Genomic DNA, 17,474 nt, shown 5'->3' on the forward strand with positions numbered 1-17,474 from the left:
TGCCGACGGGTTGACGGGTTGACAGGTCGACCTGTCAACCTGAGTTGACAGATAATTGATGATTTTTTTATATTGACTTTATCTAAATATATATTAATTATATTTTATATTTCGATAAAGCATCGTTATTAATGTATAATTATAACAAATTGAATTACTTATCATAAATTCGAGGGAACTATTCAGTTTGTCTTATACTGAACTTGACCCAAAACAAGCTTGGAATGTATTTTCAACTAAACGTCAAGTCGTTGCTTTTTTGTTCAAAGTTTAATCATGTAATTATGAAAAGCAGAAGACGTACACTACAATGTAAATAGCTACATGGTCGTTATAGAAGTTTCGTTTATACCTTAATTTTATTCACATGCAATTGTTTATTTTCCCCCACTATCCATGTTTTTAATGCAAATTGGTTGTTAAAATGCATTTTAATGTTTGTTTAAAAAATCGAAGCATATCAAACCCTAATCATTACAGGAATAACATCTTATAAAACTTTATCGCACAACTTCATTTCGAAGAAAAAAAGTTTCTTTAAAGAATATATACTAGTAATTATTCATTTTTTTCAATTTTTTTTTATTCATCTATATTGTATACTCAGATATTCTCAGTTGAACTTCAACAATTGTGTAATACTATGTGCTGTAAAAGTGGGTTCAATCTCGACGGAAAACATCAGTCAAATCAGAAAAAAAGTATGAACACAGCACAAAAGAACCATTTTTTAAAATATTCCTTCAAGTTCTGTTCATAATAGAGATTGATCTCAATTAAATCATTTTAACTAGTAAAGTTTAAATCCAGAGAACGTTGTTATGGGAATACTTTTACTGTAGTAACCGGAACCGTGGTACCGTTTGACCCACACTCTGTCACCGGTCCGTAGATGTAAGATGACCAGGTTGGTTCCGGTCTGGTAAATGGCAATGCTACTGTCACTTTCGTACATGTAATAAGCCATGGCCGTGACCTTACTCGATCCATTCAACACTATGTCTAACCAGATGGATTTTTGATAATAAGACTGAACAGAGACATAGAACACATATAACCCCGCTGTAGGCGCTGTAAAGATACCAGTACTGGGGTTGTAGCCTGTTCCGTCACTGTAGATTACTACGGGGAACACTAGGGTGTCTCCTGTCCAATCATTATTATATGATGATATACCCGCTGTAAACGCATGGTGGTTACTTTTACCTACAATTCATAAATTACATATATTAACTTATTGTAAATGAACTGTTGATAATTAAGCTTTATAGGCATATATATAGTTTTATAGAGTTATTTAAATGAATTTAAATAAATTTAAATGAAGCTCTATTTTTTTAAGTCCATCGTGCATGCTTTCAAAATAAGAAAAAATTAATATGACATAAATAAGTTTTGAACAGTAAATGAATAAAATGTTGGTAGATAGGCGTAATTATTTCGCATACAAATGATAAAACAGTAACACTTCATCATACAACCCTAATCTTTCATAATATTTAAATTAATTACATACCCAGCGAAGTCAAAGTTAAACTACTGATATATTCTTAACAGAAATATACATGATTCTACGAAACGACCAGTAACTATGAAAGAAGGTGTTGCAAAACACTGGGACTATTCCCTAGCGTAGAAAGGACCTTTAAATATCCATATCGCTTGAGAGCCACATCTAAATATAGACACATTACGTAGACGACTATATTTACATAGCGGGTATGTTCCGTACGGAGGCAAAACAACCAAACATTTTACGTGCATTTCTATCGAACACGACAGCCACCAAATACAATTAGAAAGATAACCATATACATGTTTTCTGTATTCGAATGTTAACATATCTCAATTTGATATCTACTGTCCAGAGTGTTTAAAATATCATTCTTGAGATATATGAATAAATCTTATTCTGGCTCTTCAAATCCGTCAAAGTTGTAATTATAATCATCATATGTTTCTATAGTATCTAAATAAACGCGAAGTCTAGTAAAAAAGTACAATTTTTACGTACATATTTTCAGTAACCTATTGCTTCATCACCCATTCAAACTTTCTAAAATGATTTTGTTTGCTTTTAACAACCTGTACATGTATCTTTGAAATCAGCATACCCGTTATTTCATAAAAAGGGTTGAAAATCTACCTCTATATTGATGCATACTAAGTACATTGCTTTAAAATCTCTTGTTCAGAAGAAAATGTTTTTCAAGTTTATACCGGGGACTTCACACAGTAATGTTGAGAAAAATATAAGCAGGCATGCACAATATTACATTAACAATAGTTTAAATAACTTTATTCTGACATTCTTAAATTATCTCTATACATTACCTTTCCATGCTATTAAAAGAAATAAAATTTAAAAAAAAGTTCTAACTTTTTCGGGATTCGAACCCAGTCAAAAATATAAGACACGATCTTAGTCTATTCTATCTGCGTTACCACTCGACTAATCTAGACATGCATTAATAGGGAAAATTTAATACGTCGTTTTTAGACTTCAAAGGTATTAATGATTTTTTCCAAAAGTCAGATTTATTAAAAATATGCCTCTTTGAAACAAAAATCGGAAATGGCAGATTACAAGAAATTGTCTTACTCTAAACGTTAAGATTAAATTAGTTTTGTTTCAAGGAGGCATTTTTTCACAATGATGAGGATTACCCTTTTATATAGTGTGAATTCTGCCATATTTGTCTGTGTAACCATTTTTAAATTTATTTCATGGTCTTAAATAAGTTAGAACAACTTCCCAAATAAAATTCTACACTGCTTTATGTACAACGTTGCATGGGGAAAAAATTACATCGAATTCTGTAACTTTGATTTTTCTATTTTATCTGCAACTCCTTTAGGGAAAATTTACATACTAGGAACTGCAACCCCTTTTTTTCAATGAAATAAGTTTGAATTCACCATCATGATTGTCTATTTACAAAAGGGTGTATGCAGTAATTATTTTACTAGCCGTCGGTGTCTTTGGAGTGTAACAAGACAGATGATTTCTAAATTTTTTAAAAATACAATGTTGGTTAAATGATGTCAGTTGTTTTTTCTCACAAGTTAATGACACACTGTGTAAATGAGGTTCCAATTCCCAACAATATTGTTATAACATAGAAAGTTCGATGTTGATAGTTAAAATATTTTTTTTATTTAAAACTTCACTTTTGGGAGAAGACGTTAGCCATTATGTAAAAAAAAAAAAACAATTGTCATGAGGAAACGGAACCGACAATATGTAATTCATCTAAACGACAGACAACTGCTGTGTGAACCTTCACATTATATAATAAATCTTCTTAGTTTTACTGTTCATTGAAGAAATAAGCGTATCAAAGGATCTTATTTAAATCAATATGACTAATTTAATACTAATGTGCAGAAGAAAGTTACACATATGAAATCAGCGATAAAAATTTTTGTTTGAATTCAAAACGCAATAATTTTTTAGCTTACCTGAGCTGAAAACTCAAGTGAGCTATTCTGATCACATTTTGTCCGTCGTCCGTCTGTCTGTCTGTCCGTCTGTAAACTTTTTACATTTTGAACTTCTTCTCTAAAACCGCTTATCCAATTTCAACTTAATTTGGCATAAAGCATCCTTCTGGGAGGGCGAATATAAATTGCAGAAATAAAAGTCCGATCTGTATTCAAAGCGGAGAAAACCTTCAAACTGCAGAAAAAGGGGGCGCATTTTTAAAAATCTTCTTCTCAAGAACTACTGAGTCCAATTCAACGTAGTTTAGCATAAATTATCCCTATGGGAAGGAAAATATAAATTGCAAAAATTAAGGATTAATTCTGTTTCAAATCTGAGTTATTACGAAAATAATAATAAAGGAAAGGCGTGTTTCAATCAGTTTAATAGCTTCGAGTTCGGCATCCGGTAAAATGGGTAGGCAAGACTTGGCCTGGGCAAAACAAAAGATTGGCAGTAATTAATCTGCCGATCTCATTAAAATTTCATGATTTTTGATGGACCAGTATACTTAGCTCACCTGAGCTGAAAGCTCAAGTGAGCTTTTATGATCACAGTTTGTCCGTCGTCCGTCCGTCTGTCAGTCCGTCTGTAAACTTTTCACATTTTGAACTTCTTCTCTAAAACCACTTAACCAAATTCAACCAAATTTGGCTCAAAGCATTCTTATGGAAAGATGAATATAAATTGCAGAAATGAAAGAAAAATTTTCACTAAAAACGTAGAAAACCTCAAAACTGTAAAAAAAAAAAAAAAAAAAAAAAAAAGGCTGGGGGGTGCATTTAAAAAAATCTTCTTCTCAAGAACTACTGAGGCAAATTCAACGTTATTTAGCATGAATAATTTAAGTGCTAATTCTGTTTCAAATCTGAGTTATTACGAAAATAATAATAAAGGAAAGGCGTGTTTCAATCAGGGTTCGGCATCCGGTAAAATGGGTAGGCAAGACTTGGCCTGGGCAAAACAAAAGATTGGCAGTTATTAATCTGCCTATCTCATTAAAATTTCAGGACATTTGATGGACCAGTATATTTGTATTCGCTGTAAATATTGCTGCAAAATAATGCGTATTTGGAATTGACGAATGCCGATCTGCCCTTGCTTTTATTTTGACACGGCCCGGGTTTGCATACCCATTTTACCAAGACTCGTATTTCATAATTCTAAAACGAGGTTCTTTCAATTGTTTAAAGCAGCCATGACACTATATGATAAACGGGTCGATCTGACAATGATGAATTTGTTTGTTGTGCAACAATTCGTGTACGAAGGGAATCTTTGAAACATGCAAAATACATTAGTGCCGATTTTGTGAAGTAATTTGAGGCTAAATATTTCAATGCGTTGACAGTTTTCACATATGACGGTGGTGTTAGCTTGTGATTTTCGTTTCGTTTTCATTTATGCTTTGCGTTAACCTGGGAAATGTCGCTTGTATTTCCTGATTTTTACGTATCAAATCAAACAGAGACTTTGGTAAATCAAACAGTTTACTGTTTACTTGCGCAAATTAAGCAACATCTGATGTATTAAGAAAGAACTAAAATGCAATTCATTCAGGCTATCGGTAATTCTGTATCATCTTTTGCGTAATGGTAGAATAATGCATTATGTTTTGTTGAGATGCTCGGCATTTTCTCGAGTTTATTCAGTTTAAATAGAGTTTAATATCGCTGACGGAAATATGTAGGTATATACATGTATATGATTCATTTTGAAAAATAAATTGTGTTCTTTATTTGTTATAGTGCATGTTTCTTGTATTTAATTGTTTACAATTTCTATTTACTTACCATATTTGAGTGTTAAGCTTCGAATTATAAGCAAGCAAGATACAGAGATTTGCTCACAATTCTATGTTTGAACACAGATCTGAGGCCATTCATTTTTTGTCCATTTTAAATGCCGAATAGGAAATACCAAATTAAAAATCTTAAGCTGCATGATTGTAATAAATTCATGTGAACAAAATATGACTCAAACCTAGCAAAATTTTGAGCTCATCGTGCTTATAATTCTAAGATTGACGCTGAAATTTTGATTGATCATTAGAAATTCTATATGAATTAGAGTATGTTAAATACTTGTACACAAAAAATTAAAGAATGATATGCTGTATATAACTACTCTCTGGGGCCCCCTCTTTATTCAATGAATAATGTGAAATGTGAGTAAATAAAAACGACATCGTTAACACAGTTTCCATAATTCTGACACATTTCTGTTGCGGGGATAAAGTAATTATCGCTATTCCTAAGAAAATATCACAGCGGAAAATTATCCTGGTTTGTACGCGAAGTAAATAACAGTCATTTAATTATAATAATGAAGAGGACAAATAGAATTTTTGAATGCTTTTAATTTGAGGAATTGAGCACATTGAGGTACAATTTTCTTCTTTACATCTATACATGTTGAAATTTTTAAAATGAAAAACAATAACTATTATATTTTTTTTTAAATTACAATAAATAGTAAGTAGTTGATGAAAAAATTTACCTATATGCTCTCATATATTTTGATCGCTTTACAAAGTGGGGGGGGGGGGGGGGGGGGAGAACGAAAATATAGGGAATTGGAAGTTAACAACTTAACGGTGTACCCCTACCAAATGTTTAGTTTTATATCTTGCGTAGGATTTTCTTATTCTGGTAAAAAATAGTATTTCATGAAGGTACAATGTCAAAGATTACGTTTATGCAAAAATAAGTGTAAAATTCGAATACTTTACAATATTTATTTTTTGTTATTCTACCGAGGGACCATAGGGCACACTATCTTTTGGACGCCCATTGTTGCTCAGGTGAGTGATGTGGCCCCATGGGCCTCTTGTTTATACTGCATATCATATACTTTTTCTATAATTTAGTCTCCTCGGTATATTTCGAGATATTTCATTGAAAAAAAATAAATCCAAGACATTTTCTCCGATATCGCAAATTATATTATTAAGTTTTTTATATTCATTTCCCAATGCACACATTTTTAAAGATATATTCTTGAGCCAACCGAGATCCCAAAAATGTAGCAAATAAATTTTGGGGTACTACTTCTAACAACGATTCAAGGATTTTAATTATTAAACAAAGATTCAAATGATTAACAACAAGCAATACTGTTCATAATTAATACCGATTTTACATTAATGTTAAAAACTCTCGTTAATAAAATTAATCCAGCACTATACGCAACAAAATATGAAGGAATTTTTTGTTGGAAATCAGGGACCAAACGATTAATTAACCACCGAATAGTAACTCAGTGTTAAGAATATTTTTTATGATGGTTGATCATAGTAAATCTTGTAGAACTAAAATAACTATTTTTGAAAACTATACATGTATTTAGAGCAAAGTTGCATGTCTGCACCCACGTAAAGCTAAAATTCCTAACAAGATATACATGTATGTTAAATATTGCCAAAACAAAAGATAAAATGGTTTTGAGTTGGTCTTACATAATGAATGATATATTTGCGTTTAAGATCATATTTCAAATTCAAAAATTTGAAGTGTACCTTGGATTGGACTTCGATTAATTCAAAAAGTTAATAAATTAAATGAAACAATTAATGCTATTTTAGTATTGATGGAAAGAACTTTTCAGAACGGGGTGCCAAGAAACGGGTTGACTAATTGACATCAAGGCGGAAAGTGTAGGGTGAGTTAACCATTTGGCAGATACTTTGAATCTGACAACTTTGGTTTAAATTATGCAAATAAATATGCATAACCTAGCATGTTTTAATTTTATACATTTTCATACCACGACAGATTGGTAGTAAAACTTAGACATTAGTTTGTAAACATTATTTCAGTAATGAACAAGTTCTACGTCAATATGGATAAATGATGTATGCATAAAACGGAGAAGTTTAATTGGGGTTCCCCGCCTCTTTATAATGTTTTTCAAAACATTCGTTTATCTGAAGTACTTATTTGGGACAGTAATATAATTTTTACTGAAATACACTAAATACTATTTTACTGGTTTGAAATGAACACAATAAAAAAGTTTATTTTTTTCAGTTAACTGCAACAAACAGAATTAAAGTCACGTAAATGTATATATTATCCATTTCAGTTTAGATTTTCCATCCCTGCCCGCTCCTCTAAATATCCAACAATGCATTTTTTTATTTCAATTTTAAAGAATAGGTTAAGGAAAAAATTGGACAAAATATATACAAAAAAATGAACCAAAAAATATGGTTCAACATATAAAGCATTGTCATATTAATGTGAAAAATGTTAATTCCCGCGCTTGCGCGGGGTATCATCTAGTTCTATCTATATTCAAACAACTATATTTTGTTCGAGATTCAATAGTGATTAGTTAAATAAGTGAAGAGGTCTGCACTGATTATTGATATCCTTCGTGCGAGTGATTGCATAGAGACATTAATTTTAACCTAATTCTGAAATGTTATCATCGACGCTTTAAGTAAAAGTAAAGATATATCATTTAACATGTAAGTATTGAAAATGCAAAAATGCCAACTTGGAACTGGCGTAATTATTCAACGTAATTATTGAGATATATTGCTTAATCCAGGGTCCCTCTTCACCACACTATATGTACATGTACTAGACTTTTATAATTCGCTTGTCATTATTTTGAATTAAAACAGATGTTATCAGATGAAAACGTGACATTGATAATAATCTTATACCATACATACTTGCAATTTGTTCCTTGATACCACGTATCTCTTGAGTCAAAGAGCCATTTAGTTGCTGTATTCTTGATCTATCTTTTCCCGATTGACGTCTGAGTATTTCCAGCTCCATACTTTGATTTCGAAGTAATCGTGTTGTTGATACATTGTTTTGTTTTATATCATCTTGAGCTTTGCTTAATTGCTGTGTAAGGTTTCTATCACTCGCCTCGTTGTCGACTAGATTGTGTGTTAATTGGTTCATGCCACTCAAATACGTGGAAAACTCCTGAGCGGAGAGTAATTTAGATAGATTGTTCTGTTCCGTTTCTAGAGAAAATACCCGATTTTGCAGCAACTGTATGGTTAATTGGTCTTTTTCTATTTGTTGTTTCAGATGTTCCATCTCTACTGTCTTCAGATTTTCAAGTTCAGCAGTCAGGTTTGAAAGCATTTGCATAATTCCCGTCATATCAACATTTTCTCCAAGGTGGTCGTGAATTGAATTATTTGAATGTATAGAATTCCCATGTAACAACCCTTCATTTTTTCCGATGTTCACCAAAAAGAGCATAAGGACACAAACAGGTATGTTTTGAAATCGCATTCTGAAACCGTTATACAAAAGTCAACGTAGCATCTCAGAGAGTTTTATCCTCAGATCCGTTTAAATCTAATGATTTTTTATTTATATACTTGCAATGTCACGCTCAGATAACTAATTACATAAGATAATGGAAACTGTGTACATAATGCACTGAGATTCCATTAAAGAAGTCCCAAAAGTGTCAAACTAACACGCTAATGACCGGCTACATTCGAGTGTTGCATAGATAAATAAGAATTCTAGGCCTTTAAAAATGTTTCAAAGGACAATGTTAATAAAAACCACTATGTCTTGTGGACATCCTTTGTTTACGCATGACTTTGATTCTATGGCCGATATTTTTAAAGATACATTGTAACTTTTATTTTGATGAAAAAAGATACACTTTTTTTAATTACTGTAAAACGTTCATGTAAAATAAAATGCTATTATCCATGATTTATTTTCGTATGAAGGGGCTTTAACTCATGTAGTTTACTTGACGTATGACTATTACCTCAATCTTTCTATAAAAACTATAAACAAAACAAGACATGATATATATTGCTTTTTGCCACCAGCGTGGCTTTAAATGTTATATAACATCGTAAAACATTACGTAAAGTTGTATTATATGATACTACGTAATACTACAATTGCAATATAATTGAATAAGACGCAATTAAGTATTGGATCTTTATTTGATGAAATTATAACCGATTTTTGAATAGCAATTAATTATCATATATAAATATGAAATTTTTCAATTAGCTGTATGGAGAAATTGAAATCGAAATTTGGTTCTATAACATCGTCAAACAAATTCCTTGTGGTCTGAAAATGCCATGTACTTGATAAAAGTTTTATAAACAAAGAAAATTAGATATTAATGTAATGAATTAGATCAAGTTTTTACTAATAAACAGTGCATACAAACAAAGACAGGGCATAAACCATATGTTAACACAATAAAGAGTTGCTAGCAAGGTATCTAACTTTTAATTTAACACCTGAAAATATACTTTAGTTACCTATTAGAATAACCTATATAAAGCAATAAAAAATAAAAATAGAAAGAACAAGATAGGGTAAGGGCCATTTTTGGCCCCCTCAGCAAATATGTTTATTTTATTACCATGCATAGTATTGACCTCAGTACTCAACATGGTAGGATTTTTTTCTTGGTAACCCTTCTGTATAGTTGCCTAGCAACGAAACAAACGTCACCATAGTTTCGGTCTAAATTTAAAAATAACCTCTTTGTTCGATTACAAACATTTAAGTTACTATCATTTTGATGAGCATTAGTTCATTTAATTGAATTACCAACATGAATTAATGCATTAAATGCATAAAATTTTTAACCAGCGTTTCCATGGCAACCATGAATTTCCTTAGTAACCAATTAAATAACTTCAATTTCAACCTCGATTTCACATGAAAAAGTAATCAATGTATTAAAAAACTTTAAAAAACCTTTTCAATAAATAATGTATCAAATATTTCTCTTTACATCATTGTCCATTAATTTGTGTTTCCATTTTATTAAAAAAACATTCCATAGCAACCATAAAAAATAGAGAGATCTGCAAATAAGGAATTTTTTTTTTATTAATCATCCTTCTTTTCAAAACTTTTAAACTATCAATTACATCAACACACCAAAAGAAAAATGTAATTTAAATTCAGAAATTCATTTATTCAATGCATTTTCTCAGTAACCAGTTAAATATATTATATATTTTAGTCCAAATACAAACAGCATGTACAAGTTTAAAACTAACTAGTATTTAACATTGCAGCAATTTTTTTTCTTATAATATATTTATGTGTGTGTGTATTGAAATGTCCATGTTTCCTAGCTACATGTTCCAAAATATTTAAGTGTTCACAGAGAGATAATATAATGTACAAAATAATATCATTTATTATAATTTAAATCCAATGATTTGTACATTTACTTGTACATGTAACAAAGATTTGTACATATCTCACTAAAGTGCTTACAAACATGGATGAAATACATGTAAAAATTAGTATCACCCATTATACTTCACATATTATAACTTTAGCAAGCACACATAACATGTACTTTTCATATTAAAGTAAATCGTGTTATTGTGACCAACAACATTGTGATTGTACATGTACACATGTTGTATACACATCAACTAATTCTTCACAACAAGCTACATATAAATTAAATAATCAACAGAATGTATCGTTCTATCAACAAAATTGATGGTACATTCATGTACATTAGCAAATACATATAACGATTACGTGTACATATGTGCACTGTAAACGCGAAATGAACATACATGTATTGGGCCAATCATGCAACCCACAAAAGATCAAATCAACTGTATGAGTTGGCTACAAAAATATTACCTTGATAACACCAAAGAAATTGCAACTTGTCAAAATATTGAATGTTTTTTAGAAGTAAAATCATGTTCTTTTCCAAAAAAATCATGCGTCTCTATTCAGACTAAAAATTAACTAATAATGTCAAGTGATGTCTTGTATAAAAAATTCTTGATATGACAATTACATTTCATTTCAACAGTATCTGCTACACATGCTAACAATACTGTGACAAATGAATTGAATTTTACAACATCTCTACAACATGTGTTAATTTTCAGTAAAGTTGTAATAGATTAATTTTAAGAAATCATGTTTTTATACATTATATACAATTACAGGTATATTACAATATACACTGTATTACAACTCTATATTTAACAAATTAAGTATGGCATTTCATGCTTTTGACAGATAGAAATGTATGACCTGCTATAATGATAAACCCAACTCTCTTTAGAATTATGAAATATTGTAATTATTTTAACAGCAAGCTCGGATTTTGCAGCAGGCCAAGTTTACGAGTATGTTTCAACTACGCCAGTGACTTGCGATGTTACGAGTGTGTTTCACCTGCGCCAGAGGATCGCATCCTGTTCTGCACAATCCCGTTATGCTCTGAATTTAAACTGATGAAAACAATCTTAACCCATAAACCCCACCAACACTTCATATAAATTACATATTTCTTAAAAAATAAGGCCTAATTATAATACACATGAATATCTTTTTGTCCTTAAAATATGGAATATAACCTCAATCCTTATTGTAAATAATTTGATATCAGAATATTAAAAAAGGGAACTTCCAAACAAAATGTTTTAAAAAAATATACCTACAATTTAAAAATATCTAAATGTAGATTTCAGAACATTTAGCACAGAAGAAAAACATTGTGTGAAGTTACATCTAGTATACTTGTAAAAAAAAAAGAGATGAACATTTCTGGCCAATCATACCGCCCACAAAGGAGATTAACAACATGAGTTGCCCAAAAATGTTATCTTTTTTTTTTTACTAGATAGTAACATTTTACATGTATATGAATGTATACAATTGTAGATGGAGATTTAGAGATATATAACACTACATTAAATAAGAAATAGATGTAGGATGTTGCGCACATTTAACTTGTATTCAATATGCATACACAAAAGTCAAGCCGATAATATACTTGTGTACTAATTTTTGACAAAGAATTCTTTTCAGCACAGTTAACAGTTGAAATCAGTAATTATCACAATAAGATTATCATGTTCCGGTATACAGTAAGATACATACATAAATGCAAATACTATAACCATGCAACATGTCTTCAACTTCACTCTTCGGGGATTTCCTCACTCTCACTTTCACTGTCCGTTTCTGGAAGGAGGCTGGCATCAGTCATACTACCGTGAAACTTCAAAGGATGAAGTTGAGTTCCTAGAAAGCGAAAGTATCCAAGATACCAGAGGACACTGGCTACATGGGCACAGCATCCCACAACACGTGCCCCTACTTTGCATGTGCAGTACCAGCCACTAATTTCGCCATCTAAAGTAAAATGGATGAACGCTGTGTGGCGGACACTGTTAGAATGTCTTGATCTCAGTTTTACTCTCAGTAGGTTTTCAACTGAATTGCACACAAACACTTCAAACTGATCTTCTGTAAAATTATCCAAGACATAGTTTTTTGCCTCTTTTAACTGATATATTCCAAATGTAATTTCTCTCAGCTTTTCCATAGACAATATGGGAAATTCAGGCAAGGGAACTGCAGTATCACTGGTGTTCATATTAACTTTTTTGAAAACAGATCTTTTTCTTAGCAGTCCTTCCTCTTCAACCATTTTCTGAACATCATTTCCCTTAAGACTTCTCTCCAACATTTTCTTTGCTATTTCTTTAGAGGAAGAATCCATGTCTGCCAAGTGTGGACGGTAGCAGTTAAATAATGCGCAAACGATACGTAGAAAATCGCCAATGTATGGTATGTAATGGTTGGAAACTACTTTATCAAAGAATTTCCATTGTTTAATCCTTGCATTGACACTTTCAACTACCCATCTCACTTTTGTCACAAGTCTACTTGTATTAGCCTCTTCTGTGCTGTGCTGACTGTTGCCTTTTTGAAGATATTGTGGCATTTTTACTTCATATCCCTCCTCAATGAGATATCCAGACACATCCCTAAATCCTCGGTCTACTATGAAAATATCATTATCATTCAGCCAGGATTTCATTCCATCAGTATTAGTTTTCAGAATATGTTTTGTGATTAAGGCATCATTGTTTTTCGCATAGTAAGGTCCCAAAATGGACAAAATATAACCATCAGTTCCGACAATGACCATAGGTTTAACTAAGGGTCTATGTTTATGCAAGCTATATGACATCCTTTGGAAGGTATAGTTTGAGCTCTTCTGGATGTACACATAGGTGCCATCCAAGACAATAATTGCAGCATCATCATCATGACTTGAGAATAATTGTTTGGAAAGAGGTGTAGTATGCCTGGAAACAAAATCTTCATGTGATATATGTTGAAATCCAATGTGTAGGGGTACAAAATCTTTCATCAAACAATTCCTTCCACTGTGAATACATCTCTGAATCTGATCTTTGGAGAGAGAAAATATAACACCCAATAGATGGTTTGGCAAACCAGTTCTGAGCTTTGTCAGTAAAATGGCAACACAGGTGTTGATTGTCCGAACACTGCTGTTTCTCAAAGTTGATAAATGGGATACAATGTCTTCAAAGTTTTCTTTTGTAATTCCAGTTAAACTGTAACATACACTGTCTGATAATAGATGCACATTCTCAAAGTTTAAGCAACTGGAGAGGGCCAAAGTTTTTCTTACATTTTCCAATAAAGTTACAATATCAGTTCTGTTGAATGAAGTTTCTATATATTTGGATTTTAGTAGCTTCAGTGATTCCTTTGTAAATAATTTGTTAATCAAATGATTAACACAACAACGTGCTTTGCTGTTTATGAATATTCCTTTTTCGATAAATGATTGTGTTCTGGCATTTAAAGGTACAACAGATGATTTTCTTCCTTTGCTGAGATATTCTTTGCAAATTACACAGTACTTATGAGAGGATGTAGTCGAGTGAACTTTTAATGTTATATTCTTGGGACTTTGCAAATGTTCTGCAGTTGAAGTTTCAATATTGACTAAAAAATTTGAGTCCTCCTCCTCTGATATAACACCTTCAATGAGGGACGCTTCTTTTTGTGTCTTTTCTGATTTAATCACAGTTTTACTGTACTGAGCTCTACACTTATTACAAATCACATCATCAATATGAATTTCTCTGTTGATTAATTTAGTCACATATCTTTTCAGCTCTTTTGTTTTGATAGGTCGCCTCTGCTTCAAATGTGTCCTACCACAAACAGCACATTTGTATGACTTGGGCATATCTGAAAAAGAGGTTAAGTTGTTTAAAAATCAATCAACTAATCATCAAATATAACAAAAAAATGAACTACCAGTATACACTGTATTACCGGTACATTTTTATTTTCACAATATTGCATTTGTTTATGTATGTACATTGTTGAATATATTTAGTATGTATACATGAATAGTCATGAAATATTGTTTAGTACACAAACAAGTAGTAAGACAGGACATTCTCCTAAAACTTAAAACTTTTATACCTTTTCCATAAACATTTACCAGTTTACTAAGGTTTTTTTTTAACTTTCAGGTAAACAGGGTATATTATGCATCTTATGTGCATGTATAAATTGCAGAAACATAATATGAGTCAATCTTTTATATGTGTTACTTTTTTAGCATATTAACTGTGCAACTTCAGGTCTATATAATTTTGAAATTCCAATGGGAAAAATATAATATAACAAAGAACCACAAATACCTGGTATATGTGATGTCAAGATATGTCTGGCAATTTTTTGATATATATATATATATATATATATATATATATATATATATATATATATATATATATATATATATATATATATAAGTATCAGTTAATGAATAAAAGGGACATAATGCCTTTGTCACAAAAAACTTGATTTGGAAATTCATTTAAAAATTATTACTTTTTCAATCTTCTGAGAACTGCTGAAGTGAATTTAGCTGAAAACATGTTATGAATAAAGGGGTTATACATGTGTGGAGATTTGGATGAAAAAGTTATCTGTTAATTAGACAAGATTTTTTTTTAACCACACAATGTCATATTGTCTTCTGACAAGAGAAAAATTCTATAATAAATATTTTTCTAGTAAAATGCGCCTACACTTTTGTGTCCTACTTTGCTGTAAAGTTTTGGAAAATTCTGTGCAGTGGACTAATTAACAGACTGACTGATCAAAAAATATTATACATCCACAGTTACCAATGAGAGTAATTTAGGTAGGAACAGCACTTGAGTGCCAGTACATGTATTACTGTCTTATGATAGCATCTAGTTTACACCAATGTTATTGGTTTGACTACTATTTACAAAAAGTGTCACGTGCACATATTAACTAATGAAATCATGAATTGAAAAGGGTTCATTTAAGTAGAGTTAATAATATTGATATTGCTGTTAAATGGAGATTCATCTCCAGTAATTAATACACACACATATTTTTTATTATATCATTATGTTAAATGATTCTAAACTTATATTTCATCAATTGAAAGTTTCATAAATAACATTAGATACATGAGTATAATCCATTATGATGAACATGTATTGGAGAGTTGGTTTAAAAGTAAACAATATTAATATATCATGCAGCTCAAATGGCTGGGGCCATTTCATGTACATGTATTTAAGTATTTTGCATCTTTTGTTTTTGTAGAGTTAATGGGAGAGGGGTAATGTTGGACATGTATATTGTCATACACATTTTCCTTTGTTTCAACTAAAACATTACATGTGCATTTATTGATGTGGATTTGACATTTTTGAAACAAAAAAAGACAATGAACACACAAATACACAGCCAGGAGACTTACTTAGAACTGTAAATTTCAAACCTACACATCACCCATGTTCAGTGATGATGAATCGACAAAGGAACTTTAATGTAAATACATACATGTAATGTTAAAGTCCAATCTACACTTTGCAAAAGTTGTTTCCCTTTGCGGTGTCAACCCAAATGTCAAAAGGGAAAAACCAACTTTTTTTTCTTTATGCTACCAAATATTTGGGCTTCCTGTGATAAAATCTTTTTGAATTGAGTATATTCCTTCAATGTGTGGGTTGCCCCATCCTGGGGCATTCAAATTACACAACAGAAACAGAATTTCATTGTCAAATGACAAAGTTACAAACCTCTAAACTTCAAAGGCTACTGTGAGAAACCTATTGTCTTTTCCCCAAAGATGGTGGCCAAGGGACATAACTTTTGTAAAGTGTGGATTGGTCTATTGTAGTGCATTTTATACATTCATACATTACAGTATATTTATTTTCATTTACTTTCAGTGTCCGTGATATAATCATCTCCCTAGTACTTGTACATGCATATATGCTAAAAGGAATTCACCTGCATTAATTTTTAAAAAAAAAACCCAATACATCGTAATGAAAATGTATCATGATCGTCTGATAGGAATATGTAACACGTTAGTAAATGTGTAAACAATATTTCCGTTTAACGCTTTTAGTATCAGATATTTGATCATCATTTTCATAATTAGGAAAAATGATAACTGAATTAAGTACTTACCGGCATATTGCAGTGATAGCGCAAAGCTTCATCGTCACAAAATGTAATGTATGTTGCAGCAGACAACTTGTTTCGACCGCCAAAATAACACCGGAAGTAAGCTAGGCAGCGTAAAAGAAAAACCTATCAAAACGCTTACTGCTTTAATTATACAATTTATCTACAGTTAAAATGATTCTGTTATATTAGCGAACTGATTTTTTATTCGTTGTATTGATTTTATGTTTAAGGAATAAACAACACACTCGGGAATTCGCTACAAAAGGATTTCCGACAATTCCGGAATAATCTCGATCAATATTTCCCCGATCGATTTTTTTGTCATTATTTTCAAAATAAACACATGAGCGGAGGAGAGAACCACGTTCATATTTTTATCATCAGTCAATGATATTTGAATTTTCTTGTACCCAAAGTATGATCGCGGTTCTTGCTTCCGCTCACATCGAATTTTCAGTATTTTGTGACGTAAAACAGGTTTTTCAGACAAAATCTCATTCAAGAAAATAGAGTAGCGATTCAAATTGAATCAAATGGGACAAGAACTTTCAAATTTTCACTATGATGGAAAAGTTTAGGTATTGTACATGCATTATTAGACGTATCAACTCTTAGTTTATTGTTTTGATTTTTCAAGGTTTAGGGGGCATATCTTGTACGATACCCTATCTTGTTCTTTA

The 17,474-nt window shown here is 31.3% G+C and overlaps 2 protein-coding genes across 2 annotated transcripts; both read right to left on the bottom strand.

Moving 5' to 3' along the window:
• Window positions 1–301: 301 nt before the first annotated feature.
• On the bottom strand, window positions 302–8,812 carry LOC128184731 (uncharacterized). The gene is made up of 2 exons (XM_052854304.1): window positions 8,166–8,812; window positions 302–1,206 (listed from the first exon to the last, which is right to left on the bottom strand). Exons 1-2 carry the CDS (start codon window positions 8,746–8,748, stop codon window positions 791–793), a joined length of 999 nt encoding a protein of 332 aa, XP_052710264.1. The 5' UTR covers window positions 8,749–8,812; the 3' UTR covers window positions 302–790.
• Window positions 8,813–10,400: 1,588 nt separating this feature from the next.
• Window positions 10,401–17,455, bottom strand: LOC128184920 (uncharacterized). Its single transcript, XM_052854558.1, has 2 exons — window positions 16,795–17,455; window positions 10,401–14,511 (listed from the first exon to the last, which is right to left on the bottom strand). Exon 2 carries the CDS (start codon window positions 14,507–14,509, stop codon window positions 12,416–12,418), a length of 2,094 nt encoding a protein of 697 aa, XP_052710518.1. The 5' UTR covers window positions 14,510–14,511; window positions 16,795–17,455; the 3' UTR covers window positions 10,401–12,415.
• Window positions 17,456–17,474: the final 19 nt, after the last annotated feature.

The sequence above is a fragment of the Crassostrea angulata genome, chromosome 5 (genome assembly GCF_025612915.1).
Source record: "Crassostrea angulata isolate pt1a10 chromosome 5, ASM2561291v2, whole genome shotgun sequence".
NCBI classification, from domain to species: domain Eukaryota; kingdom Metazoa; phylum Mollusca; class Bivalvia; order Ostreida; family Ostreidae; genus Magallana; species Magallana angulata.